This window comes from Lemur catta, chromosome 1, assembly GCF_020740605.2.
Source record: "Lemur catta isolate mLemCat1 chromosome 1, mLemCat1.pri, whole genome shotgun sequence".
NCBI lineage: Eukaryota > Metazoa > Chordata > Mammalia > Primates > Lemuridae > Lemur > Lemur catta.
In genome coordinates, this window is record NC_059128.1 from 29,279,842 (window position 1) to 29,300,363 (window position 20,522).

At 43.9% G+C, this 20,522-nt stretch overlaps 1 protein-coding gene across 2 annotated transcripts in view; it reads right to left on the minus strand.

The window, feature by feature from the left end:
* The window catches only part of SMOC1 (SPARC related modular calcium binding 1), a 139,565-nt gene extending 127,219 nt beyond the window's left edge, over window positions 1-12,346 (minus strand). For both annotated transcript variants that reach the window (XM_045564796.1, XM_045564788.1), the window contains exon 1: window positions 11,948-12,346. In XM_045564796.1, coding sequence (XP_045420752.1) covers window positions 11,948-12,046 — 99 coding nt within the window. In that variant the 5' untranslated portion in view covers window positions 12,047-12,346. The remainder of the gene's footprint in view (window positions 1-11,947) is intronic.
* Between the last annotated feature and the right edge of the window lie 8,176 nt (window positions 12,347-20,522).

Here is a 20,522-nt window from a genome sequence, read left to right on the forward strand (position 1 = left end):
AAAAAAACTACCACCCCTGTTTTTTAAATTAGCAAAAACTTTGGGCAGATAATTTATAAAAGAAAAGGAACTAATGTAGGATTGCCAGATACCATACAGAATACCCAGTTACATTTCAATTTCAGATAAACAACAAATAATGTTTTATTTGGGTCATACTTACACATACACACACATACACACCGATACATACTTACACATACAAACAACAAACGTTATTTGTTGCTTATCAGAAATTCACATTTACCTCAGTATCCTCTGTTTTCATTTTCCAACTCTTGAAATCTTAAATGAATGGCCACAAACTTTGAGACAATGATGAACCTCATTTCTAACCATTCAGAGAGAGCAAGTACCATAGAAGAGCAGAGGCCTGGGATGTACAGAGAGGAGAGCAACACTGCCCACACAGGCAGGGAGGAGGAACAGCAGCCAGCGGAACCTGGACCTGAGCTCAGGGGAGGAGGCATGGCCTTAGGATGAAATGGCCTCAGGGTCTCAGGAGGGCAGGAGGGAAGTGGCCAGCAGATGCGGGATTCGGTTGCAAATTTGGAAATGAATAGCATGCTCAGCATCACTTAGTAGACAACCCTTTACAGAAGCATCACTTTTATTATTTGTTCCTAAAACGGATTTGTGATCTATCTAGATGCATTTTAATTCTTTATGAAAAGCTTTATTATGTATTACTTAATATATATATATAAAGGAATTTAAAAATCCATGTAGTCACCACCCAATTTAAAAACAAAAACCACTACCCATTGAATTCAAGCCTTCTGTGTCCAATGCAGCCCTCTCGCACCTTGCCCTCACACCCATTTTTTTTTTTTTTTTTTTTTTTTTTTTTTAGTCATACAAAACTGTGTTTAGTCCTACAAAAAAAATAAATAAATAAATAAGTCGTGTGTTGCTCTTCCTGGCTTTTATGGGAGGACTGCAGGCCTCCTCTCAACTGTGGTTTGCAGCCTGCGGGTAGGGGATGGTTCTCAGTGAAAAAGGAGAATGAGCCCCTGACCGGGAGGTCCCTGTTCATGAGGGTTAGAGGTGGGTTAGGGGTACAGGGGCACCAGAGAGGGGAGGGTTGTACCTAGTGGGAGAGCCTGGAGACAGGCAGGGGATATTGGGCAGGAGCAGCTCCCCCTAGAGCCTAGGGTGGCTCTAACGGAGGGAGCAGGGTGAGGAAGCCTCTGGTTTACAGTGAGAAGAGCCATAGCTGTGGGCAGGTAGGCTGTCGGGTAGCTGGGTGGTCTGTACCCAAAGCCTCTGTTCACTTGGGTGGTCCCTGACCGCCAGGCTGCCTCTTCCCCAGCCAAAGTGGGGAGCTCTAGCGCCTGAGCTCTTGGCCTTGAACCATTAACTTGAGCTTCATACAGTATTTATCATTGCCCTTAATTTTCTCATACATCTTTTACATCTAAACAATATATAATTTTTGCATGCTTTCAACCTTTATATAAATAGTAGCATGATGTATATAATTTTCTGCAATTTGTCTTTTTTACTCAACATTTTAATTATGAAATTGATCCATAATGAGGATAGCTTTAGTCATTTTCAGTGCTCTGCAGTAATCTGTTATTTGTATATAATAATTTATTTTTCTATTCTTCTGTTGGTGAGTATTTAGCCAGTTTCCAATATTTTACAACTACCAAAAAATGCTGCCAAGAACATCTTTGAACATGTCTCTGTAGGGTATTACCACAGCAGAATTACAAGGTCAAAGAGTGTGTGCAACTTCAATTGTAATTCTACAAACCGATTATACTAATTTATGTTCCCACCAGCAGCAATAAATACATTTTTTACAGTTATGTCCTGCTGAGGTTAATTGAAAACTCTCCTTTAAAGTAGACTGAGCTCAAGGCGTGCTGAAAATGAGCAGGAGACCTGGTACTAGCCCTAAAAGTTAGCCCAACATGAGCAGAGGCCACTTTTGTCAGATGTAGACTGAATCCAAGGGTGACTCGGGGATCAGGCTGGACTGAGATAGGTTCAGGTCATGTCTTTTAATCATGCATGTATTAATCTTTATTATTTTCCTCTAAGATTAAAAGATGTTCATTGCAAACAAAATTATTTTAATAATTACTAAAATGTATCTTGCAGAAAGTGAACATTCCCATGATAACCACCACTAATAGTATTACATATAATCCACCCAATTTCTCTATTTGTAAATCAACTATTTTTTTTTTTGCACAAAGGGGATCATATATTTTGGCTTGCATGTTGCTTCTTTTTATTGTCCAATATATCTTTATAGGGAAAGAAACCATCTACCTTTATTGAAAATTCTATTATTCAATAAACATTTACTAAGCACCTGCTCTTGGGCAGGACAGAGTCTATAAAGAAAATTAAGCAACTTCACCATTAAGAGGCACTCACCCAAAAGGAAAGAAACTAACAGATGCAGGTAAAATAACAGCCCCAATTTATCAAGCACTTTCTATGAGCCCGGCACTGTGCTAGACCCTTAATGAATGTGGTAAACAGAATAGTGCCCCCCCCAAAGATGTCCATGTCCTTATTCTAACAATGCTATATTACCTGTCAAGGAGGATTAAGGTTGCTAATCAGCCAACCTTAAAATAGGGAGATTAGTCTGGATTACCCGAGTGGGCCCAATGTAATCACAAGGGTCCTTAAATGGGGAAGAGGATGGCAGAGTTGTCACAACCAGAGAGACAGAGAAAGATTTGACCAGCCATTGCTGGCTTTCAAGGTGGAAGAGGCCATGAACCAAGGAATACAGGCAGCTTCTGGAAGTTAAGAAAAGCAAGAAAACAGATTCTCTCCTAAAGCCTCTAGAAAGGAACGCAGCCCTGACAATGTTTTAGCCCATTAAGGCCAGTGTCAGATTTCTGATCTTCAGAAATGTGGATTATTTAAGCCACAAGTTTATGGTACTTTGTCACAGCAGTAATAGGAAGTATTAATAATACAACGAACATCGGCCATCCTTCCCACCAACCTGGAACAGAGATGCCGTAACCTCCATTGGACATAGAGGGAAACTGAGGACCTAAGAGGTTAAATTACTTAGCCCAGGCGCCCAGCGGCAGAGCCAGACTCACACTTGAGTCTGTCTGCCTCCAAGCCTGTGCGGCCAGAATACAGGGCATATGGGAACACAGTCTGTTGTAGGAGCAAGCAAAGAATTATTTGCTTACAGGGAGCTGAAAGAATTCTGCCTGAGACCGGTCTGGGAGGACTGTGTGGAGATAGCATTCGAACCTTTTGAATGATGGGCTGGATTTTGACAGACAAATGAGAAGGGAGGGAGAGTCAGGAAACGCAAAGTTGCTCTGTGCAGCTGAAGTCTGCCGCACATGGGGGTCTCCGGCAGGGGATGAGGGTTGGCACACTGGGCAGAGACCAACGCTGTCCAGTATGATAGCCACTAGCCACATGCTGCTAGCAACATTTAAATTTTAATTAATTAAAATCAAATTAAATTAAAAATTCAGGTCCTCAGTTTTACTAACCACATTTCAAGTATTCATAGCTACATGTAGCTAATATTAGACAGTGCAGGTATATAACATTTCCACCCTTGTGGAAAGTTCTATTAGACAATGCCACTGATGAAAGGAAATCATTGGTATCATTGTGTTTGAGCTGGTCAGCGGCACTGTGTACTCGAAGTAGTGATTCATTTCCTTTTATCTTAACACCCCCCACCTCACTCTTTTATTACCTACTTGTGTGTCCTCTCCCCAGGGGCTTGGCAGAATTGTTCAAGAACAGATGTACGATACACATCCAAATAAATTATTTTAAACTCCCACCACTGTCTTAGAGATGTACATCTAGTCCTAAAAATAAACCATTCTGGGAAATAGGTCCAGTTTTTCTCTACTGTCAGTACTTTAAAAAAGAAATCAGCCCTTATCTTATAGAATCCAATCAACACTGCAGTGTAAAATGGTTTTTAAGGAGGAAGGGCATAGTTGCTCACATCTGTAGAGAATCTGTCAGGTTTCAAAGCACCTGACACATTACCTCATGGAACCTCGCTCAGCCCTGGTCCTCCCTGCTGGTGGCAGAGGCTCTACTGAGATAAGTGCTGCCTTCCCTGCTTTGTAGAGGCTGCCCCTCTCTGACTCAAGAAAGGGAGGCTGAAATCAACCAAGGTGATGTCGGGAAGTACATGGAGCTCCACACTCAACAAGTTTTGATGGTGGCCAAAGGTAAGATGTTTTGTGATCTAGCAACTGAGCTCAGAATGATATCCAATGCAAAGGAAAACTCAACCAATTCCTATAATGAGCTATGTTGCTTTGGGGTCTTTATGGGGACAGTTGGAAGCGTTCATGGACATCCAATTCTCCTATCCCCTCAGTGACTCACGACTCAGCAGAGCACGCACTATACAATGCTAACCCTGTTTGGCAGCCCCACAAGCAGCTCTGATCAATTTCTCATCAGCAGCTCAACCTTTGTCCTCTCCCAAACACAGAAGGAGGGGCCCCTCCACACTGGCATCCCCCACCACTAGCAGCAATGCCAGAACTTGGCTGCTGAAACAATAAATCTCTATGTGGTCCAGGGAGAAAAGGTGCCCTGTACCTGCTAAGCAGGGTCATGCACCCCAGCCCCTGCAAAGAAGGGTGAGGGGAGGAGGTGGGGATGAAGACAGGCATCAAGCTAGAAACAGGCCTCTCCCTCCCCCAGTCACTACCTCCACCCTGCACTGCCAAATAAGGCCTCTGACCCATGCATCAACTCGTGAACATTACTGCTCTGCAGCGTTAAGGAGTGAGACGCACAGAGTTGATCCCTCCCTGAGCAAGGGGGAGGGAAGGTTGCCTACTGCCAACTCAGCTTTACAAATGAGCTCTTAGGCCAGGTGATGTAGGTATTTATGCCAGGGGCTGTGCCTGTTCTGGGTCTAACTAGCCAATAATTGAAACAAAAGCCACAACCACTCCCCAGTGGGGAATTTTAGATAGGGCCACGTGCACAGCTGGAAAGGGGGAGGAGGAAGCAGAAGGGAATGCAAAAGGAATCCTTTACTCAGGGAAATTTTTTTTGACCTCAGGTACAAAGACTTGAATTAATCATAATCTTTGGTTCATGACACACTCAACATTGGTTTATGCAGGGCCCACTTTTTTTCTTTTTTCTTTTTTCTTTTTTAGGGACAGGGTCCTATTCTATTGCCCAGGCTAAAGTGCAGTGACCCAATCATAGCTCACTGCAGCCCCCAACTCCTGGGCTCAAGCGATCCTCCTGCCTCAGCCTTCTGTGTAGCTGGGACTACAGGCATGTGCCACCAGGCCCAGCTAATTTTCTTATTTTTTTTGCAGAGATGGGGTCTCACTATGTTGCCCAGGCTGATCTTGAACTTCTGGCCTCAAGCAATCCTCCCGCCTTAGCCTCCCAAAGTGCTGGGATTATAGGAATGAGCCACTGTGCCCAGCCACCTTTATTTTTTATTTAATCAACTCCTAGATCTTTAACAATGGACAAATATCTTCAAACCTATCCTCCTCTTCCCCGAAAAAGGTAAAGTATTGATACCAACTTACACCAACCATATGGTCCCCACAACAATCTGTCCCCTTCCCCACCCTAACCTCACTTTGAATCTGTGTCCATCATTACTTTGTTTTGCTTTGCTTTTCATATGCTTTTATTGTAACTATATGTATTCCTAAAAAGTTTTTTTTAATTTTAGTTGTTTATAAGTTTATAAAAGATATCATCCTGCATCTTTGTACATTTTTTTCACTTTATATCATATTGTCAAGATTCACCCATATTTTTGCACATCATTATTGTTCATTTGTCTGGGCTGAGTATAATTTTCCACTGTGTGACTACACCACAGTCCGCCCTCCCACTGAAGGGCCACTGGACTCTTTCCAGGCTTGTGGTATTATGAACATAGCTGCACATGTCTCCTGCTTGACATGAGTTCCTCTTGGGCATACACACCTAAGGGTGGAATTGCTGGGCCATGAGAAATATGAATATTCAACATCAGGAGATAACGAGATAATATCAAGGTCTTTTCCATTTTGATTGTATTTCCTAGAGATTCCTAAGATGAGTGTTTTCTCTTCCTATCCTCCTCAATTTTGTTTCTTCAAATTTCACATGTCAATTCTACCAAAATGTTTAAATCAGGTTCTTGGTCTAACATCTGAGTAGCATTTCAGCTAAATCCCCCCATATGTTAAAGAAAGGTTCTTGTCAGGCACACTCCTCTTATTAGAGGAGTATCAAAGCAGACATGAGGACCCACCCTGGTCCAGACACAGGGGCAGGCTAGTCAAATGGAAAGGAATAGTTCAGAAGCTACTTCACTTTTGGCAAATGAAAGATACAAAAAGAGGTTGGTGTGGAACTAAAGCCAGTTTCCCTATTCAAGATTGTTTGTTCAGTCTCTCTTCCCTCCAACCTTCCCATAACCACCACACACACTTATTTTTAAACAAAGAACAAAAGCCTAAAAATGGACAAAACAATTTGTAAGTAATCAATTTCAGGTTTAAATGAGAGCAGGGGGGTCCAGGTTGGACATCACTATACTATCCAATTCATTTCAATAAATATTTACAGAATGCTTTACAATGTGATAAGCACACTGATGAATGAGAGATTATTCTGCCCTCAGGGGGCCTGCAAGTTTATTCATTTAACAAAACAGAATTATGCATGAAATGCTGAAGGGGCAACTTAGTGCTAAGATGAAGATGCAGGCCTGATATTAAGATGCTCACTGCAGAAGGATTAGTAGAAGTTAGAACACAGGTGCACCAGGTACAGAAGTTGTTCAAAGGAGAGAGTGATCAATTCTAGCCAAAAGAGTGTTCTGCAAAAAGTTCCTAGAGAGTAATGTTGGAGCTGAATTTTGAAGGATGAATCAAGTAATCAAGAGAGTGAACAAATAAAAAATATACCTAAAACAATTAAGAAATCAATTTCAGATTGAATAAGACACAAATTAATGGAAAGATATCCCACGTTCATGGATTAGAAGAATAAATAGTGTTAAAATGTCTATACTACCCAAAGCAATCTATAGTTTCAATGCAATCCCTATCAAAACAGCAATGACATTCTTTACAGAAATAGAAAAAAAAAAATCCTAAAACTTGTGTGAAACCACAAAAGACCCTGAATAGCCAAAGCAAATCTTGAGTAAAAAGAGCAAAGGGACCTGATTTCAAAATATACTACAAAGTTATAGAAACCAAAACAGCATGGTACTGGCATAAAAACAGACACATACACATATGGAACAGAATACAGAGCCCAGAAATAAATCCATTTACAGCCAACTGATTTTCAACAAAGGTGCTAAGAACACACAATTGGCAAAGAATAGACTTTAATAAATGGTGTTGGGAAAACACCTTTTATTAAATGAAATCAGAACTTTATCTTTCACCATATACAAAAATCAACCCAAAATGAATTAAAGACTTAAACATAAGACCCAAAACTATGAAACTACAAGAGGAAAACATAGAGCAGAAGCTCCATGACATTGGTCTGCCCAAAATTTTTTTGGATAAGACCTCAAAAGCACAGGTAACAAAAGCAAAAATAGACCAATAAAATTACATCAAACTAAAGAGCTTCTGCACAGCAGAAGAAGCAATCAACAGAGTGAAGAGACGACCTAAGAATGGGAGAACATATTCACAAACTGTATATCTGATAAGGGGTTAATATCCAAAATACATAGAGGTTAATATCCAAAATACAAACAACCCAATAGCAAAAAAACAACCCAGTGAAAACATGGGCAAAAGACCTGAACAGGCATTTCTCAAAAGAAGATATACAAATGGCAATGGGTATATAAAAAATGCTCAACATGACTAGTCATCAAGGAAATACATATCAAAACCACAATGAGGTATCACCTCACTCTAACTAAAATGGCTATTGTCAAAAATATAAAAAATAACAAGTGCTGGCAAAGATGTGGAGAAAAGGAAACCCTTACACATTGTTGGTGGAAATGTAAATTAGTATAGCCATTATGGAAAATAGTATGAAGGATTCTTAAAATATTAAAAATAGAACTATCTTATGACCCAGCAATCTCACTACTGGGTATTTATCCAAAGGAAATGAAATAAGTATGTCAAAGAGATATCTGTACTCCCATGTTTACTGCAGCATTATTTACAATACTGAAGATATAGAATGAATCTAAATGACCATCAATGTATGAACAGATAAAGAAAATGTGGTATATATACACAATGGAATACTATTCATGCATAAAAAAAGAATGAAATCCTGTCATTTGCAACAGCAAGGATGAACCTGGAGGATATTATGTTAAGTGAAATAAGCCAGGCATAGAAAGACAAATACCACGTGATCTCACTCATATGTGGAATCTGAAAAAAATGATTTCACAAAAGTAGAGAGTGGGATAGTGGTTACCAAAGGTTGGAGAGGGGAGGGCGGAGTGGGAGAAGTTGGTTAAAGGGTACATAATTACAGTTTGATAGGAATCTATTATACAGCAAGGTGACTATAGTTAATGACAAGTGTTTATATTCTTAAAAAGTGCAAAAAGAGTGGATGTTAAATGCTCTCATTACAAAAATGATAACTATGTGAGGTAATGCAATTTTTCATTACCTAGATATAACCATTCCACAATGTATATGTACTTCAAAACATCATGTTGTATACAATAAATACATACGTTATCTCTCAAATTAAAAAAATAAAAAAAGAAATCAATTGCTGACTCAGACTTCTTGACCTTCCCATTTTATATTTCTCAAACTTCCTAAATCTAGTTCCTGCCTACAGTTATGCTAAAGCACCAAGAAAGTGCAACTCTTGGATCGCTGTTAAATATGCATCATCTGCATTTATTTGTTCATTCCAAACACGGACAAAGTAAATCTCCGTCGGGTGCCTGGCCCAGAGCTGAGCTCCTGGGACACACTGATGACAAGTGGGCTCAGTCCCTGCCCTCACCCAGCTCCCTGTCTCCAAAGCAGACAGAGAATTAGACAAAGACAGGCAGTTGACTTGCCTGACCATAGACCAGACTCCATCAGCCTGGGAGAGCCCCTCCCCCATCCCATCCTCCCCTGAAACATTTTCAGTAAATTGGTCAGGATTAAAGAAATGGTTGCCTCCACAGTAATTAAAAGAGTCCTGACCAGCGTCCCAGGTAGCCAAGCAGCTGCTCAGAGCTGAGAGACCCCAAAATCAGGTGCTTCCTACACAATAGCCTCCAATCTGATACTTGATAGCCGCTGGTTTCCAGAGTCAAACAAATGTCAGGAATTTTATGAAGGAAGGCAGGAAGCAAGTTAGGGGGCAAGGACTGGGGTCTAGGCCTCAGAGGAGCTCAAGTAGTGAGCCAGATAAAGTTAAACCAAAAGGGCGTGCTCTTGGTTTCCTAGAAAGCCAGCTGGAAAAGATGCCAATCCTTAAGCCTCTGTCACTCAAAAGATTAACAGAAGAGACCTAGGAGTGCCCAAGGGATACTGCAACAAGCCAGATGTTTCTGCTCCTCCTACGATGCCGCTGCTTTCAACCAGAGCCACCCTTCTGGGGTTACCAAGAAGTTTTCAAAGAGAACTGGAGTCTTTGGGGATAGGTTGAAATTCAGACGTTATGCTTTAGAGATACAAACACCAAAAAAAAATTAAGAATACTTTCTCTACAGACTCACCCGATGCATCTGGGCTCTCTGTTTTCTCATCGAGCTGTCTCTTCCTTTAACAGGGACAGCATCGCTGGTTGGATGGACACTCCCCGCAGCTGTGTGGTTATGTGGAAACCGCACAACCTTTAAACCTATATAAACTGGGATTTGGTTCCCCGAGCTACATACGTACCATGAGGGATTCAAGCAAGTCACTTACCCTTCCCCATCTGCAGAATGGTATTTAAAAGACCCACCTTCTTGTTCTTGTTCGCGTAAGAGATCAGGTAACGTGCTCAGCCCAAATGTTCATAAGTGGTAGCTCCTATTGCTGCATATAAATGCAATCAGGTAACTACATGGTCAAGACAGCAGCTTCCCCTTGGTACTTTCTGAGTGTGTGTGTGTTTGAGAAAGTGAGAGAGAAGGAGGAAAAAAAAAGAAAGAGGGAGAGAGAAATCGAAGCAGCTGGAACACACAAGCCTATTTACAGTTTCTGCTTATGTTCTATCACTTCTGTCAAATTAATAAACTAGAGAAACTGGAAGGACCCTAACCAAGGTCCCCTGTTTTCCCCTAAAGTCCCTAGCTTTCCCCTAAAATTTGCTTCCTCTGATTTCAGGAGGCAGGGAAGGAGAGCCATATGGCTTGAGATGCTAGACATGCCCAGCAGCAAACGAGCCCCCCACCATTTGTCTCAGGGCCTCTCTCCTTTCGACCCTCATGTGGGCGGGCATCCAGATTTCAGTCGGGGTGCTCTGGTCTGCGTCTCTGTCTTGACTGTTCCTAATTATTGGAGAGAACGCATGGCTCGCCTGACCTCAGAGTTTAAGAGCTCCGAGTCCTAATATCAAACCAAGCAGCTTCATTTAAAAGGCATCCTCATCTGCATCCATAAAAGTCACTCCCGGAGCCTTTACTTGCCCCAGCTTTGGGAATGCCTGCTGTCGAGGATTTATGGCACGCCCTGGATCTAATCTGCCACACTTTAACTGCTGCTGTTGCACATCTGGTCATAAAAGCAAGAGCCAGCCCAACACGGGGACAAACACTTTTCTTTCCTAAGTGGCTGCAAATCTGATCTCACAGTGATAGCAGGGCTCAGATGTAATCAGCCCAGCATCTGGGCAGGCATAAGACTCCCAAAGCATTGCAAAGCTTTTCCTCCACACACGGCAGCTGCAGAGATTTCTCATATAGCAAAAGCAATGAATAAGGAACCTGCAATATGAACAGGTGGTAATGGGGCTAGGCTGAAGGATATCCAGGAAAGGAAGCACGAGTTGGTTGAGGAGCCAACCTTGTTTTCACAAAGATCCTAGCTCTTTTCACGTGGTCTCTCACGCTGCCAGTTGAGGCAAGCAGCTATCCTGAAAGGCAACCGCTCTGACATAAACTGATGTTTAGCCAGAGATTGCCTTGATTAAGTTTGGTCAAACGAACCACTAGGTGGTTTAATAGTACATTTTTTAAGGCAGTGAAATTCTTTATTGGACCAATTGGGGTGGGGGGAGCAATAATTTAGACCAGAAATGAACACAATGCTGTCGGTTCCAGGAGATTTTACAATGCCCTGGACAGCCTGTCCTGTGCACAGAATTGGCACGTTTCATGTCGTTCAGAAACTCCAATCAGACCAAGGTTCAACAAGTAATTCAACCTCCCAGCATCGACCCCAGGGGAAGAGACCCCTGAACACTGTTCAGCTCTTCCGCACCACCTCACCGCGGCCCCCCACCCCTGCCCCTCCTTTGGGGCCTGCCCAGCAGGAGGGGGCATTAAAATTATCTGCCGTGGGTTTACGAGCAGTGATCGCTTTTTAAAACAACAACAACACAAGGTCCTTGTGTGGCTCCCGGGTAACCTAAAACTCTCCAAGCAGAGCTGCGCACCGCCCACCCCCCCCCCCCACGCCTGCCAAGGACGCCAGTGCGCCGGAGCGGGCGCAGTGTGAGACCACAGGAAAGCCCGAGTCGACGGAGGGCGAGCTTCTCCCGGACGCAGGAGGCACCTCGGAGGGTCTTGGAGCAAATGCCATGGGAGAAGAGATTGGGAAAGAAAATCCACCAGTGACAGTTCGGGGGGGTGGGGTAGGTGCTGTGAGAAAGGACGGGTGGCGCCAATGGGAGAAAAAATATATTTCAGGAACTTCGCCAAGAAGCCCGCAGGCGACCGGGTAGTAGGCAGAGGACAACAAGATCTGACACTTCCCTTCGCCCTCCTCCTGCCCCCGGGGATGAGGGGCAAAGCCACCTCGCCTCCCTCCGCAGGTGGGAGCGCGGCTGGGGGCGCACTTACCCTGGGGCCCGTGGTCCGGTGGCCGCGAGCCGGGGACAGCTGCACCAACACCAGCAGCAAGTGGGGCGTGAGCAGGCGGGCGCAGCGCGCGGGCAGCATGGTGCCAGCCGGGCCGGGCAGCCGGCAGCGGGCAGGGGTCGCGGGCTCCGCCGGGCGCACACCGCGCCTGCCTGCCTTCCTTCCTTCCTTCTTCGCTCGGCGGCCCTCGCGGCGGCGAGCAGGCGGCGGTCCTGCGGCAGGGGCTCGCGCGGGCTGCGATCAGAGGACACGGTCATGAACCGCGAGGGAGGGCAGCTGGGGCGCGAGCGTGTGCTCTGCGCGCGGCGCTCGCTCCGCTCGGCAGGGCCGCGGCGGCAGCAGGTTGGACACCGGAGCCCGGGCCATGGGAATTCCCGTTATAAACCCCCGGGAGGGGCGGGGCGGAGCCCGGCGGGACTGATTGACGGCCCGAGAGGCCTGTAGCAGCCGACCCTCTGGCAGGTGAAAGCCAATGGGAGAGGGGCAAGAGGGGCGGCTTGCGGTCAACCCCCCCACCCAGGAGCTCTGCGGCAGGGGCTTCAGGAGAGACCTGTAACTTTCTCTTGGCCCTTCTGTCCGCGGAAGGCTTAGAGAGCTCCAGCAGCCTTAAACCCTCCAGAATGTTCACCTGGCTAATAATAATACCCTAAGCATGTACAGTTTTTAGCTCAAGTATAGAGTTGCCCCAACAGCCCCGTGAAGTAGGCCCATTTTTCAGATGGAAATGCTATGGCACAAAAGCACTGAGAAATCCACCTCCCTGCTGCGCCAACACCAAGAGCAACTGCGAAGTCGCCAGGTGACCCGCACAGGGCGGGCTGTGACCGGCATTGGTGGTGGGGAATAGGAGCATTCACTTCTTTCAAAGAAACTCCCTGGGGGCGACACCTTGAGTCCCACAGCACCTGCCCCAGGAAAGTCTCGAGGGGACATCGTGAAGCATGTGCTAGGCGTGGCCTGCTGGGGAAGGCACCCCGTGTGTATGGGAACGGCTACTGGTGGCCCTGTGGTCCTTGTGATCCGGGACTGGAGCCCAGACATCCTGGCTCCCCACTCTGACCCAGAGGGCAAGGGACAGCCTCTCTGTGGCCTAGCAGCCCTGGGAAGGCAGTCAGAGGGGCCCTGGTCTCCTGGTGGGGTATAAGGAGGAAAAAGTATTGATGGGGAGAAGGTAGTCTGTGGGTGCAGAGATCTCAGAGACGGGTCAGAGGAGGGAGAGATCTCTTCTGGGTGCCCAACCCACCTGGAGAGGACAGCTCAGCAAAGGGTCCAGTCAGATGTTGGAGGGGTCTGGCCAGGGCCGTCTTGGGAATGGTCACAGCCACATCAAGCAGCTCCTTGACAGAGCAAGGTGCTCCACTGCATTCAACCCAAGAGACCCATGGTTATTTTCTTACGTGGCGCACAACCCTTAGTGCTTACTTCCATTGGTGTAGGCTACTCACTTCATGGGGAGGAATTCTTTTCCCCAACCAGATTGTAAGTACCAGCACTTAACTCTTCCTCCCTGTCTGGCCTGAGAGGTCCTGACAAAGATGAGCTCTGCTCCCCTGGGGCTTCCCACCTGACTCCTGCATTCAGTTTTGCCCACTCCCCATGCTGGCTCCATTCAGCCTCCACCCTACAGCCAGTCATCCTTCTAAATAGCAAACCTAAATGCACCACTCCCTGCTTAAAAGGCTTCACCGCTCCCCAGCGTGCTTAGACAAAAAATCCCAGACTGGATGCTGGAATGGTAACAAAGTACTTGTGCTTCCCCAAACAAAAATGGAAAACGTCTCTAAAAGAATTGTCTATCTTTTCCCCTACGGGGAGTTGCTGTGGTCAGACTGTCTTCAGCCAGACAGCAGGGGTTCAAATCCTGGGTCTGCCACCTAGTGGCATAACCGTGAACAAGTCATTTGACGTGTCTGGAGTCCAGGTGCCCCCTCTGTAAAATGGGGATAAAAATAGTATCCTCGCTATGGGTTGTTGTCAGGATTAAAGAGGAAGGAGTATGTAAAGCCCTGAAAATTGTTAAATTAGAAATATCACAATCTGGCATTTGAAGAGGGCAGGACAAATGCCTCATCTCATTTTATCCTCCGAATGATCCTGTGAAATAGGGAGGTCAGACATCCCTACTTTACAGGTAGGTAAATGGACACTCTATGAGATTGTGACTTGCCTGGCCTCATTTGGCGGATAAATGACAGAGCTGAGATGCAAGGCTGGCTTTCCGGCATCTAATTCTGCTCCTGTCACATGATGACTGCCGTCTCCAGCCTCAAATGCCGATGGGTTGGACGTTCCCCATGCACTAACGGGATTTCTTCAGCGGCCTACAAGGCAGTTGAGACTGGTGAGCTTCACTGAGCTTCAGGGGAAGAGGGTGTAAACAGCAGGGGTCAGCCCTTTCTGGAAACAGCCCTGGTGATTTGGCATCCTGGGAATTTACCCAGCTGGACTTGTGACACTTGTCCACTGCTGTGCCTCCTGCAGCACTTACATCAATTTCCATGTGCCGCCCCCCCCTCAAGTGTTTACCCACCAAGGGAGGTTTTTCCTGACTCTATCACCAGGCTACATGCACCCATCAAGTTGGTCAACTTCTTCATGTTGCTGAAGTTATTGAGAAATCTGCTGGAGTGAGTAAATATGCTTGAAATGGCCCCCAGTATCTGGCAGCACAAAGTGCCCAGGGAAAAAGCACTGCAATAGTCCTTTCCATCCCAGCACCAAATGCTGCTTTCCTGCCAGAAGGCTTCTTTCCAAGTGGTTGTTGGTCCAAAAGTCTACATTATTCTAGATTTCAATCATGTCGCTTAGTTTAAAATATGAGCAACTGCTTTCCAGTTACTTTGCTCAGCAAGTATTTGCTTTCCCTCCGGTTGGCATGTGAGGCCTGTCGTAACCATGGCCATCATTCAAATGATGCATTTTCTTCTCCCAACTCCTCCCAAGCCCAGAGAAGGTTAGAAATTCCAGAGAACTACTAGTCCCAAATAGCATCTCTCTGCCAGGCTCAATATTCTGATCCAAGTAAAAAAGTAAAATTGACAAGTTCCTTCTGTCCCTGGAGGCCAGGCTTATGGTCCAAAAATAAATCTAGCTGTGCTGGCATCTGGTTCGTCCAGTTTCAGCCATACTCCTTGTCTTATGGGACTTCCATTTGCAAGGTGATATTTCAACAGAAGAAACATAATACTTTATATCATATATTGAGGTCTTAGGGCCTCAAATATTTAGTCCTAGCTAGGAGTGCCAATTTCAAATATATCTGTTCCTGTATAATCCAGAGGAGTCTTGCCTTGTTTCATATTTAGAGTAGCACCTTTCTGTTCATTTTTACAAGTACATTGATGCATTTCTTTCTGTGCCCAATACAATGTTCATTATTATGAGGCCTCTTTGGATGCACATCCAGCCCTCTGAGAGGTTCCAATCTAATTGAAGACACAGACTAGCCAGATACTGGAGACCATATCTAAAAGCAAAGCCTGCAATGTGTTTGGGGAACTCAGAGAGTGAGGATCCACTATAGATCTATGGGCAGGAAGGTCTCATGAAGGAGGTAGATCCTGAATGGGGCTCTGGAGCAAAGTGCCCCTATAATATAAACATACCCTGACTTATATTTGCTTCACTTGTTACAACAGCTACCAGCAGAAAGAGGTGAGCTGTGTCTAAGGTCCAGGACTTGTCAAATACACTACTAAGCTCAGAAGCTTGGGACATCAAGAATCCTGGGTTCTGTTACTGGATTTAGGACTAACTTGCTGTAACCTTAGCATTGGGCTAAAGTAAATATTATTAATCCCATTATGAAAATGAGGCTTACCCACAAACATTAACCTTACTAAGGTCACTTTTTAAACTTTAAATATACATGACAAAAATAATTAGAATGACAAAAAATTTAGAAGCTTATTTCTCTCTTTGGTATACAAACTCCATATAAAGTCTCCAACAGCTCCCTCTAAGCCTGGTTCCTACTATTATTTCTCTGTCATAATAAGCAGCTCTATCTGGTGGTCCAAGAGGGCTGCTTAAGTCCCAGCCATCACATCTGTTTTCCAGCCAGCAGGAAGGAAAAAGTCTGGGAGGCCCGGCTTGGTGGCTCACACCTATAATCCTAGCACTCTGGGAGGCTGAGTCAGGAGGACTGCTGGTGGCCAGGAGTGCAAGACCTCGTCTCTACTAAAAATAGAAAAAAAATATCCAGGCGTGATGGCATGGGCCTGTAGTCCCAGCTGCCTGGGAGGCTGAGGCAGGAGAATCACTTGAGCCCAAGAGTTGGAGGTTGCTGTGAGCTATGATGACGCCACTGCACTCTAATCAGAGAGACAGAGTGAGACTCTGTCTCCAAAAAAAAGAAAGAAAGAAAAGAAAAAGGGGGACGAGGAGGGGGAGCATGTCTCTCTTTTTAAAGGATACCTCCCAGAAGTCACATTTCATTTTCTCATTGACTAGAGTTTACTCATATGATCATATCCGGCAATTAAGGGCTTTAAAAAATGCAGTCTTAGAGGTGATCATATGTGTCCACACACTCCTGCATTTATTCTACAAGGTAGGTACCATTATTGTACTCATTTTATTAATGATGAGGCTGAGACTTTGGGAGGTTAAATAATTCACATAGCCAGAAACAAGTAGCAGAATAAGAGCTTGAACCCACTTAGTCTCATATCCTCAGGCCCAACTTAAGAGGTCAGTATTATTGGTCCCATTATGCAGATGAGGAACTAAGGCCCTTAAGGTTAAGCACAGGGGTTAACTATCCTAAGGAAGTGAGGCTTAAGTTGAGACCTGAAGGCTGTCTGGTTTAAGCTGCACAAAGAGTGGGGGAGAAGAGCATTCTGGGCACAACAAACAGCATATACAAAGGCACTGAGGTGGGAGAGAACTTAGAACTACATTTGTGACTAACTAGGTCACTCTTATCCCTTTCACCATTAGTAGCCCAGGAAAAATCATACCACTATTATATTTACCATCTTGGTCCGATGGACCTATTTTATGTTTTTATATTTTTAAATCCTTTTACAAATAATTTACAGAAGTAGAAATAAAAGGATAGTGTATTAGTTATCTATTACTACATAACAAATTACTCCTGGCCAGATGTGGTGGCTCACGCCTGTAATCCTAGCACTTTGGGAGGCCGAGGCAGGAGGATCCCTTGAGGCCAGGAGTTTCAGACCAGCCTGAGCAAGAGTGAAACCCTGTCTCTATAAAAAATATTACAGAAAAATTAGCCGGGTACGGTGGCATGCACCTGTAGTCCCAGCTACTTGGGAGGCTGAGGCAGGAGGATGGCTTGAGCCCAAGAGTTTGAGGTTGCTATGAGCTATGATGGTGCCACTGCACTCTCTAGCTCAGACAACAGCGCAAGACATTGTCTCAAAAAAAATTAAATTAAAATTAAAAATTAAAAAATTACTCCCAAAACTTAGCAGCTTAAAATGACAAACATTTATTATCTCACAGCTTCTGTGGGTTAGGAATCTAGGAGTAGCTTAGCCGGGTGGTTCTGGCTCAGGTTCCGTCATGAGGTTGCAGTCAGGGCCAGCTTCACGGGCAGGCAGCCTGCGCAATCACAAAAGGCCCCATACTTGGCTTAATACTCTACTGTTACTGTCTTGAAATTTTTATTTTTTCAAAAAGGAGCTCCCATTTTCATCTTGCACTGGATCCCATAAATTGTGTAGCCAGGCCTGGTTGCAGCCAAGCTATTCACCAGGGTTACAGACGGTCACCTAGTGCGGGAGGACCTGCTTCCAAGCTCACCAACATGGTTATCAGCAGGCCTCAGTGCCTCACTGACTGTTGACTGGATTCCTCTGTTCCTGCCCACATGGGCCTCACATGGGCTTCCTGCTCAGAGCAAGTAATTAGAGAGGGAGCCCAAGGTGGATGCCGCAGTCTTTTACAGCCTAACCTCAAGAGAGCTATGCTATCATGTATTAGGCTGTTTTTGCTGCTGCAATAGAATACCTAAGACTGAGTAATTTATAATGAGTAAGAAATTTACTAGCTTACAGTTCTAGAGGCTTGGAAGTCCAAGATACAGGGGCTGGCATCTGGTGAGAGCCTTCTTGCTGAGTCATCCCACAGCAGAAGGCAGAAGAGCAAGAGAACGAGACGACAAACTCCCTCTTTTATAACGACACCAAGCCCACCCATGAGGGTAGAGCCCTCATGGCCCAATCACCTCTTAAAGGCCCCACCTCGTAATACTATTATAGTGGTAATGAAATTTCAACATGAGTCTTGGAAAGGACAAACATTAAAACAATACCACATCTGCCATATTCTACTGGTCACACTGCCCAACCCTGGTACAATGTCGGAGGGCACTACACAAGGGCATGAATACTAGAAGGCTAGTAATATTGAGCTATCTTGGAGGCTGACTACCACAGACAGTGAAAAACAACCTTCTTAGAAATGTTAGTAAGAGGCCTGGATCAATGGCTCACACCTGTAATCCTAGCACTCTGGAAGGCCGAGGAGGGAGAATTGCTTTAGCTCAGGAGTTTGAGACCAGCCTGAGCAAAAGACCCCATCTCTACTAAAAATAGAAAAATTAGCCTGTAGTCCCAGCTACTCGGGAGGCTGAGGCAGGAGGATCACTTGAGCCCAGGAGTTTGAGGTTGCAGTGAGCTATGATGATGCCACTTCATTCTATCTGGGATAACAGAGCAAGACTCTGTCTCAAAAAAAAAAAAATAGTTAATAAGAATTTAAGGCTGGGCACCATGTCTCATACCTGGAACCCTAGTACTTTGTGAGGCAAGGCAGAAGAATCTCTTGAGCCTAATAATTGGAGGTTACAGTGAGCTATGATTAGACCACTGCACTCCAGCGTGGGCAACAGAACAAGACCCTGTCTCCCAAAAAAAAAAAAAAAGAATTTAAATATAATAAGCCCAAAATTGTATTCTAGATTTTTGTAGTTTTAAAGATAACATACCTGAAATAGAAAACAAACTTTGGCTGAAACCATCCACTCATCCAATGTCATGAACCTGGAACACACTCATCTTATGAAGACTAATTCCAGATTTCAAACGTATCTCTAATTGGCTCTAGCTTGTTATTCCTTATGGTTCTTCTGTTTGTATTTGTATCATCAAAAAACAATACTTTTGAAAGTTTGATGGCTCATAATTTCATTGATGAGAGAATGCTCATCTTTGTCCCATAATTGCAAAACATTTTCATTTTCTTCTCTTTTAGATTTATAAACAGAATTGAAAATCTTTAATCCAATTAATATTCTCTTATCTACATCATCTATTTCCTCTTTACATATACACCTGTCTACAGCATTTGTCTATTTCAAGTAAATTTTGCACAAAATAATCTAATTTTAGTACATGTGCTGCCAAAGTGAGCACAGCACAAAAAAATCTAAAAAGTTAAAGAATATTGTCATATATCTTTTTAGCAAAATAGAAAGACCCAGGCTCTTGTCCTAAAATATTGTGTAATTAAGTTCATCTTGTTAAGTGACTAACTGGATGATAATACCATGTTTCCTTTCTGTCCTTAAAAACATATTCTTAATTCATTAATTCCTGAGTTTGGGAAAAATCATCTAGGATATTGTTATCTAAAGACTGATAGGCTAGGATATCTCACATAATCAATTTCACCATCATTTTTCTGGACTTTCCTGTCTCTTTGAATTCATCTTCTGATTTATCTAATAATTATGTAACCTCTTCCTCTATCAATTTTCTTCTCTTTGCCATAATAGGCAGAAAGTAAAAACTCCAGATTTCTAAACTCTATTTAATGAAACATAAGAGCATCCCACAAAGATGATATCCCCAGTCTTATTTTATATTTTCTTAAAGATAATGTAGTATTTGAGTCAGTGCAGTCAGGAAACTAAAGGATGATACCATTCTGATGAGTTCTTATGCTATTGCATCCTCCTCCCAGGCGATTCCATCATTATTTAGGTTTTTTATTTTAGTTTTTTTCAGGATAGTTGGGAATAATTGATGAGTAATGATGAAATGATTCCTAAGATGACAAAATAACTAAATGTTTCAAGTCACAGGAAAGAATAATATCACTAAGATCTCATAATGTATCTTCTATTTATAAAAGGCTCCAATATCATAATGACAAGATAGAATGACTTTTATTCTACCATTTAAAAATAAGTAAATTTTATAACTATACTTTGGAAAATGTCTAAAAAAGAAACAGAGTCAAAAAATATTGATCCTTACAAAAGTTAGAAGTGCTTGAAAAATCAACTAAAATTCAGCCCAATGGACCCTAATGGTATTAACACAATTAGTCTAAGGATTTGGGAGAAATACCACTGGCACTACCTTTAGGAGACGCTATTCATGACTCAGTCATACCCCCTCTGCCGGAGAGTCCTCTAGCAGCTTCCTGATCTCACATGCCTTCCTCTTTCTGCCTGGCAGCTTCCTCCGGCCACAGGTGCCAGCGTCCTGTGCATAGGACAGGCCAGAAGTGCCTGGGGGCAGTAACCCCAGGGGCAACCCTCAACCAGTGGAGAACCAGAACTCATAGATAAATCCCTCAA